A 17,256-nucleotide genomic window follows, 5' to 3' on the forward strand; every position below is an offset into this window, starting at 1 on the left:
CTACACCGCGGTTGTAATACCCTGTTAAATCGGTAAGTACTGCAGGTGTATTGCTTAATAATTAAAATTACATTCTCCAAACAGCGTGAGTGCACACACTTCACCGTCACGGCCGTCGCTGTTTTTTTGTTCCCGCTAGACGCGTTCCCACCACACAGGCTGTGAGAACTCCCACAGCTCGGGGGGAGCTGGAGAGCGCAACCCCCACGAGAGTGAAGAGCGGCGCTCCTTTTGAGGCCTCCAACTTTTTTTTTTTTTTGTCACCCCCCCCCCCCCAAGAGAGAAAACAGATGCAAAGCAGAAACAAGGAGACGATTAACAGCCGAGCCGAGCCGCCGGACTCCCAAAGCCTCCACTTTTCAGGGACGGTGTTGACAAGAACAATTACCGTTGAGTCTGATTGCGTCTTTGATCTGGGGTGTTCTGGTTAATGGCCGCCGCTGCCAAGTGTTGTGCACAGGTGGTCACCCGAGACCCCCGGCAGGCCCGAGCTGAACCCTGCCCTTGCCTCAACGTCAATTATATCAGCAGTTGCCAGAGGTGGCAAACGGACTTGCACTCTGTAAGAACAAGTACAAATACTTGTGGAAAAGTACACGTACTGACTCAATTCCTTCGCTTAAGTGAAAGCAAAAAAGTACAGACTCTGAAATGTACTTACCGTTTGGTGGCTATTACAGCCATGAAGAGTAACTTTAAATGTTTTTGTTTTGTAATTGTTAGCTCGCTCGAATTTCATGCGATCAAAACAAGTTCCCAATCGCAAAGCTTTGCTGACGTTGTAAACTAACAGAAATGCTACATTAGCTCATGATAACTGAAAAAAATACCCCTTCTATTTTTTCCAAATTAGAGAATTTTTGAACAACAGGCTGGTATAAGACAACTCATACGTCACAAATCATTCTTGGCGCCAACAACATCAAACAATTCTCTTAAATACGTTTATGGGTGCGGAATATCTTGCTTCTCCGAATCTGTTGTATCATGGTCATTAATGCGCCATGATTCAGGTTCCTCCAAGTAAGTAAGGAGTAGAACTCACAGATATCTGTTTTCAAATGTAGGGAGTGAAAATAAAAAGTTGTCAGATAAAATAAATACTCAAGTAGAGTCCAGTCACCTGAACAGAAATCTATTCAAGTCGCCGAGAGTAGCCAAGTATTTGTAACTTCTCACCACTGGTGGTGGTATAATTACGACTGCGCCGCATCAAACATTCATCAAATGCCATCTTTGCAATGTCTGATGTGAGACAATCAGCATTTCACAGGCCGTCAAAAAAAAAACAAAAAAAAAAACGGCTGGCAGGGTCAAAAAGAAAACCCACTTGAGCTATATACAGGTTTCCCAAGCAGCGCTCACGTTGAAATATTAATTCTACTTAAATACTTTAAGCGGTTCTAATGACAGCGAGGCTCCGAATCAGCTTTCAAGTGGAAATGATCCCTTTTCTTTTTAACTCTCAATCAAAACTTGAACTTCTGAAGACGATTAATTTGCCTGGCTAATACGTGCTAATTTAAGATTTTTCTTCCAACTTGTATTTGGCATTGCTACGGAAATGTAGGATCTCACAACTAACTTGTTTCCCAAGAAAGGCTTCTGTTGGGGGGGTGCGGGGGGGGGTAGTGTCAGCTGGCCCTTCCTCCCCGTCTCCAGCAGTGCTATAGCGCCATCTACAGGCCGCACACTGGCGTGCAAGCAAAGAACTCTCAGTGACCCCTCTTGCAGGATGTATAGCACATTCATCTGGCTCTGCGTCTTAGCAGGGAAAAGAACATCTAAAGGAGGTTATTTTATGAAGATTTTGAGCTGTCACAGTTCCTCGCTGTTGTCAAACTCTTGAAAAGCTCCAACCCAGGGCTCATTACAGTAGCACAAACAAGCCGAGGCGAGGGAGGGGAAAAATGGAATTTCCTTGTTTGTATTCGCCTCCACTTATGAAAATGTTTAGGACCTTCCGGAACGTCTTTTTTTTTTTTTTTTTTTTTTTTTTTTTTTTTTTAAGAGCGTGAGAACATAAAATCTTTTACCTAATTAGCGAGAATCGACAGCAACATCTGCAGCAGCGGTAAACTCAACTAAACGTTTTTACAACTTTCAACATTCAATGTATGTATCTATGTATGTATATATATATATATATATATATATATATATATCATTGAAGTTGATCCAACATGAACTTCCTTTTCTTATGTTTTACTTACAAAATATACTAAAAACAGGAAAAGGTTACAGTACAATTTTTTTCATTCTAGTGTCGGAGAGTCCAAAATGTTTTAAAGTTAGGATTCAGAATGGACTAATACATTTAAAGACTACCATGTTTGTACCAAGACTTATGTATTCCAGTTTCCCCAGTTTTCAATGGATTTCCGTTCTTTCGGCGGCAACGTAAGCCAAATTTGTACGTACCACAAATCGGAACGGGCCCTAGTCGACATCTAACGTCGCTAATGCAGTAGATATGAACAAAGACTTTTAAATGAAAAACAGTAAGTACAGCGGTAACTCAGGCTGCCTTCTTATTCCCAACTTCAAGATTCATTGCTACGACAAAGCTACCGGTACCATCCAAATGTTTCCTTTCCCATCTTCTTTGTGTACCAGGAGTGATCCGTCATGCAATAATTGGAATACCTTATACACACCAATGAGGTGCTTCATAACGCATACATGCATCTGCATAAACAGGATAAAAATGGAGGCTGCGTGCCACGCCGAGGTCAGAAAATTGGCCTGTGGGACTGAGTGATATAATGGCTAAGTATTTCTGGTAAAGCACTAGGCGAGGAACATCCGCGCGGTCCCAGCAGAGGCCGCGGCGGCGGTAATGCATTACAGGATGTATGCGGTGTAAAAAGGCTCACGCCGGTCCAACCAGCTTGATAAATAATGTATTGTAATGTATATTAAAGCGGCGGCGCAAACTGCAGCGTTTCCTACCGGCGTACCCTGAGAAGCAGACACTAGTAGTATAATTATGCACATCGCAGAGGCAAGCAGAGGCCATCTGTCAATGTCAGAATCAGTTACCTTATTACCACTGCCTAAAGATATAAAGATAGGAGTGGGAGCCGCTTTCATTAGAGCGCACGGGCAGCGTACTGCACCATAGACGGCTCCGAACGCTAACCTAATTGCCGATGATGGCTGGGAGGAGGGGTCGCTGTACGGAGGCTGGCCTCAGAGTGGGCAGGGGCATGGCACACTGAGGCCCACTCGTTAGCCTTTTGAGCTAAGAGGCTATTTTTTCCGCTGGATGTTTGTGAATGGTTGGTTCATTGTTTATTTTTTTTTATTTAATCTAACTATACATCTGTTTAGTATTGCCCTTGTCCTCACATAGAGGCAAACAAGTATTCACACTACAGCTGCACAATATTTTGTTTGAGCATCGTCATCGCAATGTACATGTGTGCAATAGTCAAATCGCAGGGTCTGCTGCGATGTTAGTGTAATATAATATACAGTGAATCAACTGTAATATTAAAAGTGACCAGCAGAGGGACCTGTTTGGACATGCTCAAAAGATTAAAAGATTGTACACCTGCTGCATTTCCTATTTCACTTGTCAGAATGAAACTCGGCAAGCACGCAGCAGCTGTATGAGTGCACGAGGTGCATTCAGGGACACTGTGTAAATGGGAGTGAATGTGTTCGTTTGTAATACAGTGCATAGTTAAAAAAATGGATTACTAGGAAAATGATTATTTGGATCAGAAGGCTTTTGTTAAAATACTGTACAATCACATTGTGATAATATGGAATTCATTTTGTTTTGTAATATAAGAATAGATACATTATTTTGTTAATACAGTAGAGGAATGCAAAGTTATCTATGTCCTTTCACCATCATCATACTGTCTTGCGTGTTTTTGTTTGCAGACTGAGGACAAAAGTTAATTCCTCATTTTATGAAACACCATTCAAGCTGTTTTTGAGGTTGTAGGGTCGGTTGGAAGCTGCAGCTGGCTCCGAGTGTGGACTGAATGGGTGGCAACAACGGGGAAACGAAATGCCAATATTTTCAGGGTAGCAGTCCGTCTGCAACATACTGAAAATAAATAAATAAATAAAAAGAACTATGAACTAGTTCCGTTTTTGGACTGATGAAATTAGTTTCAAAATTTGAATTATGAAATATGAACTGAACTCGTTCATTTTTTGGAACGATGAACTAAACTGAACTAGTTTGCGTAGAAAATTCCCAACATTTATCCTGTATTATTTCACATCGCACGAAATATCGCAAGTTTAAAATAAATAAATCAATCAAAATGTCATTCCCCCCCCCCCCCAATATCGTGCAGCCCTAATTCACACTCACACCTATGGAAAATTTTGAATTTTGAATCAAACTAACTAACTAACTGATTGTTTTCAGGATTCGGCAGGAAACAGGAGTACCCTGAGAGTGTGTACCCCAGCCTAAAAAATGGAAGTCTACCACCTGATTGATTAAAGTCGTGTTTCCCAAAACCTTATATTATATATTCCAGTAACTTGGTGCTTGAGTCTTTTCTATGACCCGTCATCTGCCAGCCTGCACATATCCATCTGCAAACATTTTCCTCTTTCCCAGACACAATCCTGCCTCCCACTCTGCTTCTTATACAACCGCCTGCATTGTTCTCTTCCTTCCTATGTATCGGTGCGTCGCCCTGCCTGTCAGTGCGTCTTGCCATTCCAGGCAAGGCTGAAATACGTAGGACTACAGCCTCAGGGCGAATCGCTCCTCGGGATCAGCGTGAAGGGCTTCACAGGATACGGCAAGTACGAGTTGCATGTCATCCTGAGACGTCGCAGATGGAAAGAAAGGTGGCGAAAGGCGAGTTCTTCACAACACGCACCGTCTGTGACCGCCTCCTCACCCTGACGAGTGTGCGCTTTTAATCATGACATTACAGTGTGCCGCTTTAAGGGGGATTCGTGGAGGCGATTCTAGATTATTTTAGCTTAGGACCTCAGATCACGTCGCCTCATTAAAAACAGATAACAGAGACATTTAAAACGCAGGTTCATGTCTCGGAGGCAGGCCGTCACTCCTCCACGTGATCCTCCACCGTGATCCCGCCTTACACCGTCCCTCGGGTTGGGAGGCTTTGCTCACAAGTCAGACACACAAACGCAAACGGCCTAAAGTTCGACTCTAAAGTCGTCAGAATTGAAGGAGAGCCAGGCGGGGTTTGATTGAAGGATAAAGCACATACACGTGGGACCAAAACAGAAGGCAACCATTGTTTTTCATTGGAAAAAGAGGACAAGCGGGGAGAGCACCAGTGAATCCCCTACAACAGCACAATATTCCAAAAAAGTCTCATCTTGAGACCCAAAGACAATTCATTAACGGCAGTCAATGGCTTACCAGAAAGGCGATGAGACTCCGTTGCCTGTTCTCCCATTGAAAACAGCTCTTAATGTACTGTAATGTGTACAAAACAGCTGTGCTGATTTTCCGGACCCGACAGATATTGTGGGCAAGAACCTAAATGGGGAAGAATTGCAACGAAACGCCGGTTAGTATCATTGGATATAGCACACGTGATAATTATAACTGAAATGGGGCTCTATCACAGGGTGAACGAACCTTTGTGCTCGAGGGCTCCATTTAATAAAAATAAAAATGAAAAAGTCATTTTTAGAAGAGTTAAAAAAAAAAAGTTACAATGTCTGTGGAAAATAGTGCACTTTAATAATTACGTTTTTTCGGAGTTTTAATTGTATTATTTATAAGTCACTTAATTATAATTCATTAACCACTTACAGCATTTAAATAAATATAATACAAATATTAAATGTAAATCGAAAATTGTTTATTTCACTAATATTATTTATTACATTATTTACAATTAATCAATTAACTGACTAATGAGACAAAAATATACTACATTAAAAAAAAAAATGTAATGAACAAATTCTAGAAAATTCTCAGTGGGTCGAATTCAACTCCTGCTTTATGATAACAGATTACTACGTTGATACCTTTTTGGAGAATTTAACATTCTCCTCTGTAAATATTTCCTCCTTTGGTTGGAAACTTCTAATACCGGCTCGAACCTAGCAGGAGACAAAGGAAACTATCACGTTCATATTTCAAGCGCTACGATGTGTCTTTCAAAATGGTTTTCCGCTTACTTTGCTGTATATAACCTCTAACACAAGCGTGATGCTTCCTTTGGCTGAGCCACTCAAGTCCTCTTTCTTCAGGTAGAGCGAAATCTGCTGCTCATTCTGAACCTTTGAACACAGTAGAATATGCAAGTGCTTACAGTTAGTATGACAGAAGTTATTATTTGACTTAGAGAGGACGTATTATGTAAAATTTACTCTTTAATTGCTTGTATAGAAATACAGTAGTGGGTACTCTAGAGTGACGGCCCACCCATCAAGCGTGAAATTACACAACCAGGTCAATCTGTTGTTATCTACCTACTTCTGTAAATGAATTTTCACAAATTGTGATGTCACAGTGGGGCTCATTTACATAATAGCGACACAAACGTTTCCCTGCCAATGATTTGGAAGCAAGATTTGCCGTTTTTAAGAAACGGGGCGACTACTACACAGACACAACCAAAACCAAAAAGCTAAGCAGAGCTGCAGTGTTATTGGATGCACAGATTAGTGTTGGCTACCAGCGTTTTCAGCATTTGCTTCTGATAAGCGGGACATACTCGATCATTCGATGAAGTTGTCGACGTGGTGGTGTTTGGCGATGTGCCCTCTGCATGTACCACATACTCAGGGCTCAACAAGCCCCCCTCCCTAAAGCTACTCTTGCATTGGCACACCCCGCAGTAGACAGGACAGGCCCATTAAAACAGGCTAAGTTTGTGTTTTAAATGTGGTGAAAAAATACACAAATATGTCTTTTTTTAAATATGATAAAAGTGCTAGACAGAAATCTAGTGGCTAACATGCCACACAAACTTACAGTCAGTAATGGAATGGCCACTTTGCCCAAAAAGCTTGGTGCTTTGTCCCCATTTTCATCCAGGATGGTCAGCTCCACCACGTCGTGAATGTCCTTAACCGGGCTGCAGCATGAAAGTAGCACACACACGCTGTAATATAAACCACGAAGAAAACAAATTTGCTATTGACCTTCGTACAATGTGAGCGCTTTGTTCCACTCCGGATTGATGCTCTTGTAGACGGTGTGGGTTTGAAGTTTGCTATTTCCCAGTGCAATCACACAATAGGGGTTGCTTTTCCCTGCAAATGACAATGCTGTGTTAATAGTCGAGATCAAGTCGTCGTGAAAAAGCGATTTGGTGAAGTTACCATTGAGGTCCGTAGCAGGAAGCTCATTTGCTTTTAAAACCTTGACCTGGAGGAAACCGATCTCCCCCACACATTTATACGAGTTACTTAAGCTCTGCAGAAAAAAAAACAAAAAACAGGAGAAAAAATGAAAGACAATGAATTAGGGATGGACATTCGACTACATACAATCCCCACAAATGTTAGCATTTGGTGTGAATAGTGTTTGCTTAGTTACAGTATGTGTTATGTGCTTGCTATGTGTTGGTGTTATCTACAGCACTTTGTTGCAGCTGTGGTTATTCTTAAAGTGCTATATAAATAAAAACTGAGTTGGGTTATTTTTTAACTTTTAATTGTTAAAAAAGTTGAGCCTCTGGAGTGCCAGCCCATCCATAAAGTGTGAAAATTCACTGCCTAACTGACAAAATATTTTGTGAGCTTATTTATGAAAATGTACCGTTAGTAAGCCATTCTGAATTTTGCCGAATTGGTGTACTTGCTGCATGTACCACATGCACCAATCCCCTACACTAATCGACATGTCATTCGGCCACACGGTGATGAAGCACTGCCTCTACGGGTAAAAATATGATATGTGCTTTTACTGTCTTTATGAGTGCTCGCTTTTTCTCTTCAGAGTCTGTGCTGCAAACTCCAAAAGCTGTAGTCGCTTCCCTAACTCCCTTGCTCGACCCCTGGTTGTTATGGTAACAAAGGTCGTACTTTGGTCCCACAAAAGAGGGGAGGCAAGCCTTTTCCCCAAAAATGTGACTGTGAGCGGGCCCGTATGTATTATGCTGGATTGTGATGTAACATCTGTCACTATCATGGTCAGGAAAGCTGTCCTTGGCGTATTTGGATGATTTCTTTTTTTTTATTGTGGAAAACAACCACAACATGTCTTCTTATGACGTACAATTAAATATTTGACATTATTACTATGCCCATCCTGAAATTTCCAGTTACATTTGCGCAAATGCAAATACTTACAAATTTTTCCACCACAGCGTCTCTCTCGTCAGGCTTGTCCAAGAGAGCGGTCTCGATGTCAGAGATTGAGACTCCCCAGCAGGGTAGCAGGGTGACCAAAATGACCAGCCTGCCCTTTCCTGGATCCAGCATGTGAGTGTAGAGCTGCCTCTCATTAAGCACAAGTCTGGATAGGTCAACCTCAAACCTGCGACACACAAAAAAGGGGAAAATGCTTCTACTGAAAAGATTAAGAAGGGCTGTGCCGAGGAGAGCCACATTAACATTACCCAGCAGGAAGTACTCACATTCCCCACGATTCTTCACCCTTCCTGCCTCTCTTTGAACACACCTCCACCTGCAGAGGTTCCTGGTTATCTGCAAACTGATTGAAGTCAAACTTCTCTCTCCACTGAGGATTGGCCTGAATGCAGAGCTTCTAAGGGGCAATAAAGACACAGATGCATCTCATACACACACACATTTACATTTGCCGCATTATCAAACTGAACAGCGCCCGGATGACAGGTGGATTAAGTCATCAGGCGGGACAACCGGCAGAGAAAGTGAGGTGCTCGTGCGCTTGTACACTCGAGTAGCCACGCTGGGATTGTAAACACTGACAGCTCCCAATTAGAATGGGCTTTGTTCAACAAACAAACAAACAAGTGGAGAGGGACGGCTGAGAGGTTTACAAAGAAATGACACGACAGCAGCGAGACGCCGCCGACTCGCCGGGTTGGGGAGGGTGGAACGAAAAACAAGCCCGGGTAGACGAACAGAGGCGTGCTGCGTATGCAAATGAAAGCAGCAACGGAGCCCGGCAGCACCGAGTGAGTGGCAGCCTGGCCCACTCTAATGAGCTGCCTGTGCCACGGCCCAGTGAGCCAAGGTGGAGGTGAGTCACAGACGGGCAGCCGCTGAGGCGAAAAAGCCCACCCCTCCACACCCCCGCAAAAGAAAAGACGAAGTATAAAGAGGGTGTCACGAAGAGACAGGAGAGCGTGAGAAACCGAGAAGCTTAGAGACAAGAAAGGGCCCGGGGAGATTTTTTTGAAGGTCGAACCTTGCTCTTGTACTTCTGATCGCCCAGACGAAAGCGGACGTAGATGTCGCCGTGGCCATACTGCGGCAGATCCTGGCCCTCCACCAGGGTGATGGCGAGAGCCCCCGTCCACATGCGGCTCTTGGGCTGACTCTTCTGCATCTCGGCCGGGCTTTGGTACTGCGTAGCCTTCTGTGCAATGCAGATGTTGTGTTATAACCAGTGGTGAGAAGAAGACTTTATTTCAGTAGATTTTCCAGGTATCTGTACTTTACTTGAGTATTTATTTTGCTGATGACTTTTTTACTTTTACTTTCGACATTTAAAAACAGATATCTGTACTCTTCTACTAATTACTTTATCGTAATTGCCTGGTTACTTTTTCCAACCTTTGCCAGTGATGACACAACGTCAAACAGAAGTAACTGGAGGGAGATAAAGTCATCCGCGTTTGAGGTTTTAATTCATTGATTGCGATGTTGGGGACTTATAACGTACAACAACAAAAAAGGGACAGAAACAACATGGAGGCAGCATTCATGACATCCGATGGAGAGAAGCAAGATATTCCCCATCCATGACCTTTTTAAGAGAATTGTTTGATGTTGTCAGCTACAAGAATGGTTTATGGCGAATGTGTTGTATAGTGCCTGCCTAAAAAAAAACATCTTCTGGCATTCAAACATTCGCCATCTAATCTGAGAAATAATAATAATAATAAAAAATTAAACACCCTGGAAAGATCTTTTTTCAGTTATTATGTTTTTTCTTCTTCTTCTCAGTACGAGCACTATGCAAGTTAATAAAATAGGGAAACTATTTTGTGTGTTACCGTAATTTCTTGTGTATAATGCGCACCCATTTATAATACACACCCCCAAAGTTGACCTAAAAATTCTGGAAAACCCTTCTACCTATCTATAATGCATTTTTACAATGCATGATTTTGCTTCTACCCATATGATCAAAACAAAGTATTATCTGTATTTTGTTAGTTTTTCAAATAATTATTCTGAAGTTAAGCACTTTATTTGAACATGTAATACTTTTTATTTACTTACTCTTATTTGAAAATTCACAGCCCTACTTTTATTTAGTAAATGAGAAAACACCCAGTTGTGCTCATATGTTTGATTACCCAGGCAGAATTTGTAAGATAGGTACAATTCTTTAAAGAAAACATCAAGGGCCAGAAGAAACACATTTAATTTGATTTTGATGGGATTCAAAATAAACTGTCAAGCATTTCAGAAAAGCATTATCATTAAACAAAACATAACCATAATGAAATTAATGACAGTTGTTGTTCAGTCATCAGTCGGATTTAAAAAAAACAATATTTCACAAATTCTGTCAGGGTATTTAAACTTATAAGCACAACTTTACATATATGCAGTCATACGTACGTATCTCTTTCATATTGGAATGAAAGTGTGTGCTACACCTTTTTCATAACCTCTAGGTGGCGGTGGCATATTGGAATGAAAGTGTACACCTTTCTCATAACCTCTAGGTGGCAATGGCATATTGGAATGAAAGTGTACAGCTTTTTCATAAGTTCTAGATAGCGGCATAGATTTATACAATGTGAAAGTTTTTTTCCATTTTCCCCTATACCCATGTATAATGCGCACTATTGACTTTTGACAATTTTTGGGGGGGAAATGCACATTACACGAGAAATTACGGTAATTTGTTTTTATCGTGCCAGGTTATCAAAATGGGTATTTTACATAATTGACAGTAAAGTTTGATTTCTACTTTTGTACTTAAGTTCATCATCTCTACTTGTTTACTTTTGCTTAAGTGAAGGAGTTGAATCACAGTACAGGGTGTAAGAACTTTTGTAACCCCTGGTTATAACCTTGGTTGCGTCTCAACTAAACAGTTATGCAGAATAACAAGATGTCAGCAGAGTCCTGTTGTCACGATGGCTAAATCAATTGCTGTAAAAAAAATGTAAAAAAAGATGCTTGGAATTCAAACTTCTGTGAAGCGTCCATAGAAACGTAGACAAGTACATTGAACTCACCTCTGTTAGTAATTCATGTTTCAGAAAATTAACCTAGTCACTTTCTTCTGTGGAACCTATCTTCAGTTATTCGCTGAAAAACTTTTTGTGTGTGTTTTGTGCTCTTTCTAAAACACCTTAAGATGCTACAATACGCTGCCAAAGCTCTGGCTAAAAGGAAAGTAGTAACTGGTGTCAAGGAAGTTTGTTGAAGATGTCACATCCAGAATATTCTAAGATCTTTGCATGTCGGGGAGGACCTCCGTTTAGACTGGGTTTTTAGTGGACTTTACAGAGAGATACTTCACCACATGTGCATGTACAGCAGTTTTGGTGCATTTTTTCAAAATCAAGTTATCTGTAATTACTTTCAAGGGTAATGTAAGATAACGTATGAACGTATGTTAAACTGTTTTGGGATCGATAGTTTGTCAAAATTTTACAGTTAAAAGGAAATGAATTAAAAAATCTTAGGGGGTACTTGCGGTTTGTGCACTGGCTCCACCCCTTTCGCCCTGTGGTTTACTGTAATTCTGATTTTACTATTGCGTTAGCGTAGATAATGATAGACTGCGGTACGGTCCAATCGCGTGAACAGAGAACCCCTGTATGATATTTAAGCTGCTAATGCGGCTAAATGAGTAAATGTTACTTCCAATTGTACGGCAGTTAAGAATGTTAAAACACTGCCGCTGCAGTTAGCTGTTACACAATGTCGACAGTTTGATGTTCCATCAAAATTGTTGCAAAGGAGGATAATAGTCCACCTTTAAGGTTCTATTGTACGCGCAAATTGCACACACTCCCCACCGCGTACCTGCTCCCATATCAGCCTGACACCTCGTCATGTTTTGCGGAGTGTTTTAAAAGTAAGACAAGGGTTTACACTATACAACACATCTCTGTCGGAGGACATTAGCACATCGCTTTTCTGACAGGCAAGGCTGGCAAAAAGAGAGAGAGAGAGAGCGAGAAAGAGCAGGACGACAGCGAGCAGCCAGATGTCCCGGGCTGTGACAGTCCCACTCATCACTGGCTTCCAGGCTGAGTGTTGGGAGTCAGGACACTTGGCACGCTGCACCGGAGACAGCAGGCGCCAGTGAGTAATGATGCACAGCGAGCGCGCACACAGCTCTCTCATTAGCATATTATGCAAAAAAATGCAGCATGTATGGCCCACATTACAGCGTGCTCTTATATGGGTACATCCTTGAGCTTGATATACTCAATGGCCACAACATTAGGTACACTACATGAGATACAGTAGCAAAAACGTTACCTTTACAAAGATAACAATGCTGTGTTATTACAGCTATTTGTTTATTATTGTGATTTATGAGTAGTGAAGTTTGCAGTGATGCAAATTAACTATACCTATTATTATTACTATTATTTTAATCATCTGTAACACTACATCTTTTCATGAGACAAGACTGAATAAATTATACTTTGCTTCAATGTAGTCAGTGTACATCTTGAATAACTGTAAATTTACTGTCCCCTCAAATTTACTCAACACACAGCCATCAATTTCTCAACCGCTGGCAACAAAAGTGAGTAAACCCCTAAGTGAAACTGTCCAAAGTGTGTGCGAGTTATTTAGAGGAAAATTTACAGGTACACAGTGTACACTGACTCGTTTACGTTGTAGAAAAGTGTCATTTCCTCAGTGTTGTCCCATTGTAAGCTATACAAAATCTTTGAATATTTTAAAATATATTGATTTATATTATGAATTGTATCATCACAATTCAGCTTCTTTACTTAATAAGCGCCCCTTCCACACAAAGACAAACAGAGATTCTTCGCCCCTTTTCCCCCACGAGGATGCGTCACAGACTAGACTGCCTGAAACACTATCATGTCAAATCCAAAAGGTAACCCAGGCTGCATTGAATTTTGTTGGATGCGCATTCTGATGAGAGAGGAGGTATGGTGGGCTGATGTGCCACATATATAGACTAATGCGCAGATTGACAAGTGTATGAAGTGCTGCCTAATATCATTTCAAACTCATTTTACAACATTACCCAAAACAATACATGGCTTACATGTGACTTGATCTAAAAAAACAAACAAAACAAAAAACAAAACAAAAAAAGCTCCCTAAATTAACGTATACATGCAAAGACTCTCTGTAACAACCTGAGCTAAACTTATCTCCTGCCATGCCCGACATACAAAGCTTGTCTCTCAGTCGGGATGTATCACTGCACTGTACTTCCTTGGACCGACAGAACTACTTTCCTGTTTAGACAGGCCTTTGGCATCATCTCCTTGCATTTTCAGCGAATAATGAAGGATAGGTTCAAAAAAAAAAAAAGAAGCTAATTGGTCAACTCACGAATAGTAAACCGTGAATGTACAGGGGATTACTGTAAAACAATCCAAGGAAAAACTAAGTACAGCAGTAACCGAGTGACAACGTTTTCTTATGAAATCATTGTGCGCTGTTCATAACATAGAAAGTGCATATGTTTGGACTGTCATGAACCTCAGATCTCTGTACGCAGCATTGGTCCCGCAGGAGAGCAGGCGGGGTTAGCTGTCGCTCATTTTCATGAGACAGGACCGCCACCTCAAAACGGGCCTTCTGGGAGCCTTAAAAAAATGGGGTGTAAAGTGCTCTGTAATTCTTAATCCTTGGTGTATTTTCATGAAAGAATGTATCACAGGTGTTATGAGGTTGTTGTTAATGCACCTGGGGTTTAAATTATGAAAAAATTGCATAATATGTTGCCTTTAACATAACATATGTTCTCATGCTTTGCATTTGTCAACATGTCAGATATTGAGGACAAGCCCAGCAAATGGACTCATCCCACCGGGCACCACAGAGGGACTGAGACAGAGCGGCCTTGGTACGTTTTCCCTCTTCGCGTTCCCATGAGGCTGTGCAGTGATAGCGCAGCGCTGTAAAAAGACAAACAGCAGAGAGGTTGCATCGGGCCGGCGGTAATTAAAGAGCAGGACCATCATCCTTTCAATCCGCTTTGATTGTCCGGCTTCTCGGGCTGAAAACAAACAACTCCCCCGCCGCTCCAGCCCGTTTTGCCCTGCTACGGAGGTCACAACCTGCCTTGCCACCCAATCCGGAGGGGATCAAAGCTCATTTCGGGGACCTGAATGAACACGGAATACCGCAGGCGAGGCCCTATAAATATCAGTCCTCTTCAAAAGGAAGAAAGAACAGAGGGAGTGGAACAGCGATAGAAAACAGGCCTCAGCCAAGTCATCCCAAGTGTTTATCTTGGCCACGTTTCTATCTCAGCGGCCAATAAAACAATTCCACTTAACTGTAAGTGGCCCCCAAAGAGAATCTATTCCTGGTCCTAAAAAGGGCCGCGCGATGGCTTCCATATGGCGGGCCAGCATGGGGACAGGCGCAACGAGCTCAGACCCGGGTCCATTTGGCCGCCGCCTCGCCACTGTCCGTCCACAGCTGCGATATTACTCCCCAACATCTGGGTTATTGCCCACTTTGCCTGGGAATTATCAGCCGTGCCGATCTTAGGCATGTTGCTCTGGCAGCGTGCCGCCTTTGGTGCCAAAGCCTCCCTACACGTTTGGAAACAGAGTTTTTACTCCTGTCTCTGTGGTGGCCACACACACGGGGAGAAAAAGCACATTTGCAAAGACGGAGGGGGAGTGGAGCTGTAAAAGCTGGCGATTCAGCACTTCCAAGATAGGTGCTAAACGCAGTAAGATATTGTCAAAAATTATATGAGGGAGGTGGGGTGGGGTGGGGGGGGGGGGGGGCTGGCATTGTTACATTGTCAAATTAGCACTATGACTTAGGCAGCGGAAAACTGTGCAGAGTCCCATCCCACATTTTCCATCTCCCTTTGAGTACCTTTAACCATCTGTAGTGCATGAAAATGGCTTCATTCCTTTGTCATCTCATTTCAAATTGAGATTGTCTGCTGGGCCATCAAGAGACGGAGCAGTGGCAGATGTAGAGACTACATAGGTGTGAATATAAACCCGCTCGCTGGAGTGGCAGTCAGTCCCAAACAGCCGCACAACTATTTCACTCTGAATCTAATTACGGCAGCAGTATACCGAAAGCCACTTGAGAGGCGGCGCGACTTTGTTTACTACAAGACACAATTACCATCCTGTAATACTCATCTAGGACTCCCTTTCAGGACAACACGTGTGGCCAATTTTATTATTTTGGTTTGAATCAGAATCTCATAGTGTCTTTTTCGCTTATAAATGATAGGCATTGCAAATAACAAGGTTCACTGTGAAACCATCACAGTGGTGCTGAAACCAAGGATAGAAGACACAAGTCCAGACTGAGTCCGTGTTGTTCTTTGTTGCACTATAGCGCGGTGAGCTACTGCCCCCTAGTGTTTTCATCACAAAACCCACATTGGAAATCTTACCTTGGTCTTTTTGGGCGGCCATCTCTGTACAAAGAAAAAATGGACAAGTGTCAACACAACACAAGCCATCATAGCGCATACTTTTCACATCACCTATTCTCACCCAGTTTCGTTTGATGGTGGCGTCTCGAAACATTAGGCACACATCCACGCTGATGACTCCCATGTCGTCTTCTTTGCTTTTAGGGTCAGACAGGGGCAACTCCATTTCGTAGGTCCTACAAGCAAAGGTGACATATGAAGACGGTTCCTAACCTTTTCTATATCCCCCAAACCCTGAGATAACTTTGTCATCAAACCCCTTTAACAAATTACAGTAATCTTTCTTTGCATGATAGAAACAGAAAATGTATATTAAACTTTAGGAACATAACAATGTCTTTTGTAACAAGATTATCTTTGTGTTTGTGCAGACAAAATGTGTTTTATAACAAGCAGTATGCATTTGTCAGAGAAGGTAATTTTTCTCACTTCACATACACAAGTGAATCTAAAAAAAAAAAAATCGGAATATGGTAGTCAGGTTCATTTATTTCAGTACAGTAGTTACATTTTAAAAAGTGAACCTCATTTCTGCAGATTCATTGGAAAATAATTGTTAGTAGGTCAATTCTGACCTAATTTCTATTTTACAAATCATTTTGATTGTTTCAAATGTAATATTCAAATGTCTTGAGATGGTGAATTGTGGGACTTCAGTAGCTGTAAACTGTAATCAGCAAAATTATTCAAGATGAAATCATGAAATATTTCACTCTATGTAATGAAGCGGTACAGTATGGATTTTACCTTTCAAATTATGCTACTTAAATACATTTACATTTCTACAGTATTCGTGTTGATTAAGATGCTCCTCTTTGTCCTCAGCTACATTTTAAAACACTAAGTCCATGCACGTGGTGGCTGCGAAAAGAATGGTTTAGAACCATGGCGCGAAAGCTGTCCAGTAACACTCATTGGAGTTTTAATGAAATACCTTTTTCTGTAAAACTCATTTTATTGGCCGCACCTGTCTTATAATGTTTTCAAAATCCACAACACAGATGTAAAGGAACGCCACTCACTTGTAAAGCTCAAGATTCTTCAGCGGAATGGCGCTAGAACCCATGAAATCATCAGTGGTCCGATTTTTATCATAGACCTGTCACAAAATCGAGTAAATGAATGATCATTTGAGAGCGTTTCGGTTGTGTGAAATCATGTATTTCCATTCAAATCAAAGGTTTGAGGACAACTATACGCCTACCCGGACATCCACAATATGCTCTCTGTCACGCAGAGGATAGGAGAAGAACTCATTCCACCTGGGATTCAAGTTCTTATAAACTACTTTGCTCTTGTAGAACTGCTTTCCTTCCAGTTTGAACTTCACGTACGGGTCGCTCGTACCTTCAAAGCACAATGGGTACCTATTAGCATAATGTATCGCACTGTAGAGGTCGTTGAATTGTCTTATATAAGAACACACACATGCACTGATTCCAGTGGAAGAGGAGGAGGTGGTGTACCACACACACCGCCGCGTAGCCGTTTAGTTGTGAAAGAGCCGAAACACTAGCCAGCGT

The 17,256-nt window shown here is 41.8% G+C and overlaps 1 protein-coding gene across 12 annotated transcripts in view; it reads right to left on the reverse strand.

Annotated features, from left to right (window-relative positions):
* The window catches only part of LOC133478277 (multiple C2 and transmembrane domain-containing protein 2-like), a 63,409-nt gene that overhangs the window by 29,241 nt on the left and 16,912 nt on the right, over positions 1–17,256 (reverse strand). For 10 of the 12 annotated variants that reach the window (XM_061774140.1, XM_061774138.1, XM_061774148.1 and 7 more), the window contains 13 exons: positions 16,938–17,080; positions 16,756–16,832; positions 15,795–15,909; positions 15,692–15,715; positions 9,311–9,481; positions 8,553–8,683; positions 8,266–8,452; positions 7,294–7,387; positions 7,122–7,224; positions 6,944–7,046; positions 6,145–6,246; positions 5,992–6,066; positions 5,375–5,494 (listed from right to left, as the gene is read on the reverse strand). In XM_061774140.1, the coding sequence (XP_061630124.1) occupies positions 5,375–5,494; positions 5,992–6,066; positions 6,145–6,246; positions 6,944–7,046; positions 7,122–7,224; positions 7,294–7,387; positions 8,266–8,452; positions 8,553–8,683; positions 9,311–9,481; positions 15,692–15,715; positions 15,795–15,909; positions 16,756–16,832; positions 16,938–17,080 (1,445 nt within the window). Of the gene's footprint in view, positions 1–415; positions 561–5,374; positions 5,495–5,991; positions 6,067–6,144; positions 6,247–6,943; positions 7,047–7,121; positions 7,225–7,293; positions 7,388–8,265; positions 8,453–8,552; positions 8,684–9,310; positions 9,482–15,691; positions 15,716–15,794; positions 15,910–16,755; positions 16,833–16,937; positions 17,081–17,256 lie in introns of those variants that run through there. The other 2 variants (XM_061774149.1, XM_061774143.1) reach the window with 2 other exon arrangements.

This window comes from Phyllopteryx taeniolatus, chromosome 5, assembly GCF_024500385.1.
Source record: "Phyllopteryx taeniolatus isolate TA_2022b chromosome 5, UOR_Ptae_1.2, whole genome shotgun sequence".
NCBI classification, from domain to species: domain Eukaryota; kingdom Metazoa; phylum Chordata; class Actinopteri; order Syngnathiformes; family Syngnathidae; genus Phyllopteryx; species Phyllopteryx taeniolatus.